Source organism: Barbus barbus (genome assembly GCF_936440315.1).
Source record: "Barbus barbus genome assembly, chromosome: 39".
Taxonomy (NCBI): Eukaryota; Metazoa; Chordata; class Actinopteri; order Cypriniformes; family Cyprinidae; genus Barbus; species Barbus barbus.
Window position 1 is genome coordinate 19,542,263 of NC_136717.1, and position 8,968 is coordinate 19,551,230.

General features: G+C 37.1%; 1 protein-coding gene across 1 annotated transcript; it reads right to left on the reverse strand.

Annotated features, from left to right (window-relative positions):
- Positions 1 to 116: 116 nt before the first annotated feature.
- LOC306859018 (EF-hand calcium-binding domain-containing protein 4B-like) lies at positions 117 to 7,077 on the reverse strand (the record flags this gene model as incomplete). The annotated part of the gene is made up of 16 exons (XM_079399829.1): positions 117 to 204; positions 721 to 797; positions 935 to 1,151; positions 1,410 to 1,491; positions 2,121 to 2,259; positions 2,691 to 3,162; positions 3,269 to 3,360; positions 3,885 to 3,930; positions 4,002 to 4,073; positions 4,161 to 4,348; positions 4,455 to 4,550; positions 5,097 to 5,187; positions 5,893 to 6,039; positions 6,147 to 6,330; positions 6,452 to 6,563; positions 6,883 to 7,077. The coding sequence occupies 16 exons, from the start codon at positions 7,075 to 7,077 to the stop codon at positions 117 to 119; spliced, it is 2,298 nt and encodes a 765-aa protein (XP_079255955.1).
- Between the last annotated feature and the right edge of the window lie 1,891 nt (positions 7,078 to 8,968).

Sequence of the window (8,968 nt, forward strand, 5' to 3'; positions counted from 1 at the left end):
TAAGTGAATTTGTCCTCTTTCAGCCTGCATTAAATTATTTACATCGAGTATAATGGGGTTTGAGGATGATACGTGAAGCTTAAAGTGATTTCACCTGTGTGTGTGTGTGTGTGGGGTCACTTGCAGCAGGCTTTCTTCTTTAATGGTGGATCCACTAGTCTGACCGTGTTTACCCATACTCTGTCTTCCTGTTCCCTCAGGACCCTTAAAGCATTAATTAAAAAATACTTATAAAAATAAAACAATAATAGTATAAAAACAACAAACAAGTTATATTTACAAATTAGTGTTCATTAAACTACTTAATAAAAATAACAAATCTATTCGCACATGTTTCACTCCCATATGTAATTTATTCAGCAGCTGAAAGTGTCTGATTATAGTGGAGTTACTGAGAGAAACTTGGTAGCACTGGACTGGTCATGTGATCTCAACATGGCTGCCACCTGGCATATTTAGTGGGACTTTTAAATTAGGTAAACTACATAAGGTTCACACAATCTGCAAAGTTGCATTCTTGATCACACCTTGAAGATCAAAAAGAAAACCGCAAGCTTTCTGGTTGGCATCTGATAATATCGGTTAGCTGTCTAACAGTTTTATAACTGTCTCTTTTTTGTGGGTTGCAGCTCTGACTGAGGTGTTACAAACATCACAGCTAAACTAAATATGGCAATGTTTGAGAACATGCTGCATTCCGTGTGTTTTTTGAGTTCTTACCTGGCCAGATGAATCATGGCCTTCAGCACATTAGCTCCAGTATAAGCACTGCATTCGTAGAACATCAGGTTTGCTTCCTATCAAATAGAGCAAACTACTATTAATCTCTGCTTACTGTGTTGAATAAGGTGATGTAAAAACAAAGCATATTAGGTAATATTAATATTTTAAAAGACTGTACTGTGTGTTTGGGAGCACAAAGAGACGTCCACACCTCTGCTAGCATATTGGCCTCTTTTGTCTGCACTTCTCTCTCGTTCTCCTTGTCCGATTTGTTGCCAAGGAGCATGACGGGTATAGGGTCACCTACGGCCTCCAGTATGCTGGCCAGCCAGGGGCGGACTGAACTGAAACTGTCCTCCATTGTGATGTCATAGATGACCACCACGCCATCTGCCTTACGGAAAAACTGCTTGGTAATACTGCGATACCTGCAGGGCACAGCGACATTGCTTTTTTTAATGCTGGATGTTTATCATCAGTGACAAGCGAGATTATGTTTTGGTTATGCAATATATTAGACAAAAAGGCTTTTAGAGCTGTTTAAAAGGATAATAACAGTACAGACTGAGGAACAAAAATAAAGAACATAACCTGAAGCTGACTGTAAATGTCCTAAACAAGACAAGAATGATTATATAAATGCAAAACTCAATTCTGTTTGTACTATGTAGGTATGAGGGCCTCACCTTTCTTGACCTGCAGTGTCCCATAACTGAAGAGCCACATGACTGTCCCCCAAATTCAGCGTCCGCACACTGTAGTCAATGCCTGCATAGCACAACTGAAATTGATTTTTTTTTTCTTGGTTGGTTTTATGTAATCAAAACCATACTTTTGTATATATGCACAAAAAATAAAGGCATAAAAATACTGTTAATAACGTTTCTTTATGAAATCAAAACTGCAGTACGATATAATAGCCACTAGGAGGTACTGTTGTGTCATTTTTCTGTGTGGAACATACAAGTGTAAAACTTTGCAGAAAGTGAATTTATGTTTGACATAATCCGTTGTGCAATGTGTGCCAGGGTTTAAATGCAGGGTGTGACTTCTCAAGCCCTTTCATGTGATGCTGGCTGCTTTAAAAAAATCCATCTGATATAGCACATACATTTAAATGCAATGCACCGAAAAGCACAAAAATTATGCACAGACTTGGGTTGTCAAAGGTTGCAAACTTTGTTAAATCAGTTCCAAGGGCCATATTAACCACAACAATTAGCACAAGAGAGAGGGGTAATCTATTTTTTCTAATCAAACAAGGCAAACTCCAGTAAAAGGACAACCAATATGCAGGACCTAATTTCTTGAAAATCCCTCATTGCAAAACGTCATGTTAAATTGTAATACCGGTAAGTTATATTGTAAATTGCACATGGAGTGAGAGAGCAACTTACCCACAGTAGCTGCGGTGGAAGAATGAAATTGTCCATCACAGAAGCGTCGCAGCAGTGCAGTTTTGCCAACGCTGGAATTTCCCACCAGAATGACCTTAAAGAGGCGCTGAGGGGATGCAGTGGATCTTTCTGCAGGACCCTGCAGCCAAAAATACCCAGAGTGATCTCTATACAGTTAAAGGCTAGTTTTGTTGAAAAGTGCACACAGGGATATAGTCTAGACCAGTGGTGTCCAAACCGGTTTCCTTGAGGCCCACTGTCCTGCAGAGTTTAGCTTCAACCCCATTTAAACACATCAGAACCAGCTAATCAAGTCTTCAGACTCACTAGAAACTTCTAGGCAAGTATGTTGAAGCTAAACTCTGCAGGGCATTGGCCCTTCAGGAACATGTTTGGGCATCCCTGGTCTAGACAACTGGGCATCCCTGGTCAGTATTAATGGTCTCTTGTGCTAAAACTATCAATTTTAAACCTTCTCTTGAATTAAATATTTTTTTTGTTACTGTATAAGGTTTCTATATGTTAATCATTTCTGTTATGATAATCAACATCTTTTGAGGCTTCACTTACCTGCTGGAGGGTCTCCTTTCCGACTGGCTGACCCCGTGCAGATGAGGGCATGTTTCCTCTGATCCATTTCTTCTTAGATGACTTCTTCACTCTTACTGGTGGTGGAGAGTCAGCAGAGGCCAGGGATGCATTGGGCAGGTACAGGGAGCTTGTTTGTTGATTGGCCTGACCTTCTTCTTTGCCCCGCTCTTCTTCACTTTGCTGATGGAGGAGAAGATGAGAGTCTCCTTGCAGCAGGTGTGGGAGGTGGTCCTCCTCGATGGATATGACTCTGCGTAGAGGCCATCCATCCGGTGGTGAATCCTCCACATCCACTCCATCATTTACACCTCCTGAGTCCCCAGCTACTTTTTCAGATCGCCCATCCACCTCCGGCTTCCCATCATCCCCTGTGGTGAAGGGTGAAAAGAGACCGTTTGCTAAAGAGGAGGTCTTCCTGTTAGAATGCGGAGTCACTTCCTCTTTAACTTCTCTGAAATGACACAGAGAGAGAGAAAGGTGAGAGAATGAATGTTTCCATGTCAATAAATCATATACAGTATGTAGGTATTCTAAGAAAATAGGTGAGGATTTCTCACTTTCTGACAGATGGGTTTTTCTCAGTGTATTTCATTGAGGATGTGCTCAGTCTTTGCTTGCGTGAGGATTTTTTCATTGAATTACTACGTTTCTGTTGTGAAATACAAGGAGAAATGTTGTTTTTATTGCTCTTATTAGATATACAGGTATAAACTGAATGTCAAAAATTTGAACACTCCAACTCCTTTTCCATTATTAATATTTTCAACATTTTAGAATAACAGTACAGTCATCAAAATGATGAAAACGCACAACTGGAAATATGGGAAACATTTTATGCACAAAAATGTCTTATACTTAAGCATCTTCAAACTAAACTAAAATGAACCATATATACCCATAATGTTAATGTTAACTAAAATACAATTAAATAAAAATTTTTTCAGATTTCCTAATTTCTAATGTACTTTAAGTTAAAGTACTAAAATTACTAAAACTAAAATAAAAACTGAATGGACATAAACAAAAAGTTAAAATAAAAAAAATTCAATAAAATATTTTATATACATTTTTTGTAATTGTTGTAATTTTGCTGTGTTTTGTCATTTATATTTTCACGTCATTTTAGAAATGGAAAATATAAACATAAAAATAATTAAAAAGTGGTAAACTTACCAGAAAGTTAATGTCTTGCTCATCACGTAGATGTTTATTCATTTCTCTGAAAAACAACATTTGATTTAAGATTTTTGTCGTTTGTCTTTATCGGCAGAGCATACTAAGCTCACCCACCTGAGTAGATCCAACTGTTTCATCAAGCTCTGTTTTTCTCTCTGCAAGCCTTCTGTGATTCTGTACATCTCCCTGTGAGGGGAAAGAGTATTTGTGTTTATGAGAAACTGTAGACACTGATGGGATCTGTGTGTGTACCTAATAAAAGCACAGACTGACATCTCTCTTTCCTGCTGTAGTCGAGAGGCCTGCTCCTGCAGAATGCCCAGCTGCTCCTGAGCCAACACTAGCTCCTGGCAGGTGTGCTCAAGTTCACGAGACAGCTCCTCATTGGTCATTTTGAGCTTAACATTCTCCAGTCGACTCACCTTGTGTTCGCTATGAAGGTCACGACATTGTCGCTCCAACTGAAAAAATAAAGAGAGTGACTTGAAAGGTGTGAGTGAGAAGAATGTGAGTTGCACAAAACTCTAAGATTTTGTAAGATTATGGCTGTTTAATCATGGCACTAACCCTCCTCTGTTTTTGGAAAAGCTGCTCCAATTCCTGTTCTTTACAGCGGAGCCGCTGCTGGAGGTCTTGACTGCGTGACTGGAGATTTTTAGAGTCCTGGAAGAAAGAATTAACATACTAGTTAATTTCAGTTTAGACAGCCTTAATCTTAACAATGCACCATTATCTCCAAGCCAAGAACAAGTTATAACAAATGCACAAACTGAAATAGAAAACGGTTTGAAACTAAGTGGACTACGCAATATTAAGTGCATAAATTGAATATATTCACTATTGTTAAAAAGTGTTGGAGTTAGATTTTTTAATCATTTCTAAAGTCGTCTCTTATGCTCACCAAGGCTGCATTTATTTGGTAAAAACAAAATACAGTAAAATTGTAATATTGTGAAATATTTTTACCAGTTTAAATAATCATTTGCTAAATTTTTTCACAATTATTTGATTAACAGAAAGTTCAAAAGAACGGCATTTATCTAAAAAATATTTTTGTAACATTATATATATGTATTTTGATCAATTTAAGTTGTCCTTGCTCAAAAAAAGAATTAATTTTTTTTTAAAAAAATAATAAATCTTACTGGCCCTTAACTTCTGAACAATAGCGTTAAGGCACAGGCAACAGTTTAAAAGAACGTCTTTTACCTTCAGAATTGCTCTGTCTTTTTCATTTATGATCTGTTGCTCCATTTCCGCATATAATCTGCAAATTTCTGTGTCATGTGTGGCTGCTTTCCTGTGCAATGAGACAACGGCATATAATGTTAACACATGCATTAAGCAGACTTGATCCTGGAGGGCGGGTGTCCTGCAGAGTTTAGCTCGCCCCCCAATTAAACGCACCTGAGGCAGCTAATCAAGGTCTTGCTAGGCATACTAGAAACTTCCAGGCAGGTGTGTTGAGGCAAGTTGGAAGTAAACTCTGCAGGACTCTGGCCCTCCAGGACCGAGTCTGGAGACCCCTGGCCGAATGCATTCAATAGGCAAAGATATGACACAAACAACCCTTTCACATAATATTGCATCCCGAATTCAGACTTAGACATTCACATCCAGTTAGGTAATAATTAAAGGATCATAGATTTCACAACTACACAATGGAGCCCCGTATTGTAATGACACATAAGACTTGAACACAAATTGGAGATTCTGTGCATGTCTTTAACCAATACAAATCACATAATTCTGCCCAAGATTTGATCAAAATATGCTTTATTCCCCCAAAAAGTTTGTAAAATCCTGTTAGCTCTTAAACTTATGGTCACTGGATATGGATAAAGCAGCATTCTATGGAGAATTACTTTAAGCCTCTAAGCAGAGATTAGTCACAAATAACATTGTGGAAATTAAGAATACAAAGCAGATTTTTGATTCTTAAACATGGGTGACTTTAGATGGTACTGCTCTTAATTCATTCTCATTTTATGCTGCATAACGTCACCTCCTGAGGGCGCTTTCCATCTCCTTCCTCTCTTGTCGTGCCTCTTTGATTTGATATGAGACACGGGCCAGGAACTCTTCAAAGTTGGATAAGAGGTGAGGCTCATCTTTCCTGAGTCGAGCCCACAGACTGCGAACCTCACTCGGGCTGAAATGAAGAGCAAACTGTTAGTACTTGCAGCAATGTAAAGCATAAATATAAAGCATTTTGTGCAATGCAATGTGCAGAGCAAACTGTAAAACACCAGTACTGACTCTTCAAACACGTTGCTAGCACCCAAGCTCTCCATCAACATGCTGAAATGTTTCTCTTCCTCATCCTCATTCTCTGACAGCTGTTCATCCCCTGAACTCTGATCAAGAGCTTCTGGAACTTTTTTAGAGGGTGTACTCATTAGTTCCTCCGTCATAGAGACTCTCCGTCCATGAAGAAAGTTACCTGGGGAACCATTAAAGAAATACTTTGGAAAAGTTTAATTTGCTGTGCTATAAATATTGCACCAAATAACAAATCCTTTTTTGAAGAGCTTCTTTTGTCTGGAAGGGGATGATAAACTTACTAAATCCAGAGGAAAACTCTCCTAGCGTCAGGTATCCATTTTTGTCAAGATCTAGTGAGTCAAAGACGTTCTCAAGTTCCTCAGCAGTGAGTGGCAATTCTTTGTGTAGCTTCTAAAATACAGAAGAAATAGATGGAAAAATGACATCAACAATTTTCTATCATAAACACTGTAAATAAAAAATAATAACTTTTAAATAGGGGTAAAAAAAAAGCAACATATGCACCCTGAATATTTTAGAACCAAAAAAAAAGAAAGAAAAAAGAGCTGTATAGTTACCAATGCCATGGCAGATGTAAATAAAATAAAGTAAAATAAAATAAAATTGATCATAAATGTATATATTATAAAATAAAAATATCAAGTGTTGATATTAACAGTATAACAGTATAAAATAAAATAACAGTAAACTTTAAGGACCCCTACTTTACCCTCATATCCGTACGTGTGATGAAGCCCTTTCCCTCGCTGTCACAGATCCGGAAAAAGTCCTCTATTTTGTCCAACATACCAATGTGTCCCCATTCTGCATCCTTATTCAAACTATTCCTTGACTTTTCCTGCTTATTCTGGCCTGAGACACTGCTTGTAACCCGTGTGGATCTAACTTGTCCAGTTTCTGACATGATTCCAGTATAGCTTGCCTTGACTGTCTTTTACAGGTCAGGATGTAATGCAGGGGAGAGACGTAACGGCACAAACGCGCTGGACATCAAAGCTAGGTCCAGGATGAGGAATTCTCCTGATTATTTGAGGAGATGTAATGCATTGTTGTCTTGTACTGAATCTCTGCAGTGGGTCCCAGCTGGAAGTGCAAGAAAAAGCACAACACATCCACAGTTCTTTAGGAATGTTAAGACTTTGAGAAGTGAAATGCAGATTACTGGTGTATGTGTGTGTTTGTGTGCATGCAGCAGAACAGATTTACAAGCCTTGAGCTTAAACTTCAGGCTCACTTCAGCTTTGAGTGAGAACTGTAAAAACTAAACATTTAATGTTTAATTGAACACTTGAATATTTTAACTATATGCAATAAAAGTTTCTACATATAAAATTATGTATGGGAATATAAGGAAGATTTAATGATAAGAAAACTCTGTAATTTTGACATATAACATTATATTTAGTTAAATTCTGTCAAGTTTATTTAGATCATGAGAAGTGATTCAGTTCTGATTCATCATGAGCAATTTTGTCAGTGCAAATCTACAAAGCTACTGCTGATGATGTCATCGGTGTGCAGACCTGTCACTTTTTTTGCTCTGATGTCCCTCCACCACAATGTCAAGGGGAAAGGAAGAGGTTTCTGTGGTGAAATTTCCTGTTTGAACAGAAGATGAACTATCAAGGAGCTATCAAGTATTAATATTTATATTTAAGCATAAGCCGATTAAAATGATTCTGCTGAACTTGGTTGACAGACAGATAAGGTTTACACACATCTTGCTCCTCAATGTTTAGTAATAAAAGTTGAATGCCAGTGTTCAGCTAATTTGTGAATTTAAACGAAATACATAATGAAATACTGAATTCACGAAGCCTCAAACTAAAATTACATGCAAACGAAGTTCTTATAGAGAGAAATTCTTATAGGCCTAATGAAAAGACAAAATTACAGTTCTTACCTGAACAATAAAACAAGTATTTTACTCTTCCAGATCTATGCCGACAATTGTGTTAGTATAAAATTGTTTAGCCTAATTCAATCCAGAAAATGAGTGAAATTTGTAGAGAGAGGCCATTATTCGATCACTGCGCGCACGAAGGGAGGAGGAGGAAGAACTTCAGCTCTCGGTCAGCTTAGGACGTTTCTATAGCCGAATAATTAAGCATTTTAATTCTATCAGCATATTTCAAAAATAGTATTTCTGTTCTCTGCTTAAAATTTTGTATAGCTACTGAAAATGTATTTTATGTATTTACAATTACATACATTAGGCTACAATACATATTACCGAATAGAAAATAGCAGGTGGTGTTGATCCTCAAATAGTGACATTTAGTAAATTAATATTTAATAGTTACCATAGTGACGTTTGTTTGTTTGTGATGTAATGCTGAATGTTTCAGTTTTTCTTCTAATAGGATATAGCAGCATATATGCTAAACATAAAAAGGCCAAATATTCGAGATTGCAGATGCCAAATATAAAACTTAGTCATTGAAACACCCATATTAAAATCACTCTTGCTAAGAGTGTAACGTAATTAGATTGTATTATATATTACAGTGCAGTATATATTACAAAAGCAAATAAAGAGTACAATTAAAAATAAGAGAGGGAAACGTTGAACGCTGAGAAACTCCATCATGCGGTGAGATAAGGACAAGACCCTTGTCTGTTCGTTTTTGCATTAAGAAGTGTTTTCTGACAAATACAGAATTGCAGCATATGTTTATTGCTCTTTTTTTATTAGTCAGTCTCCATACCAGCTGAATGTAATAATATATTTTAACATTTAAATATATGTCATTTATGTAGGCTAATTAAAAATTAATCATAATTGCTAACAATAT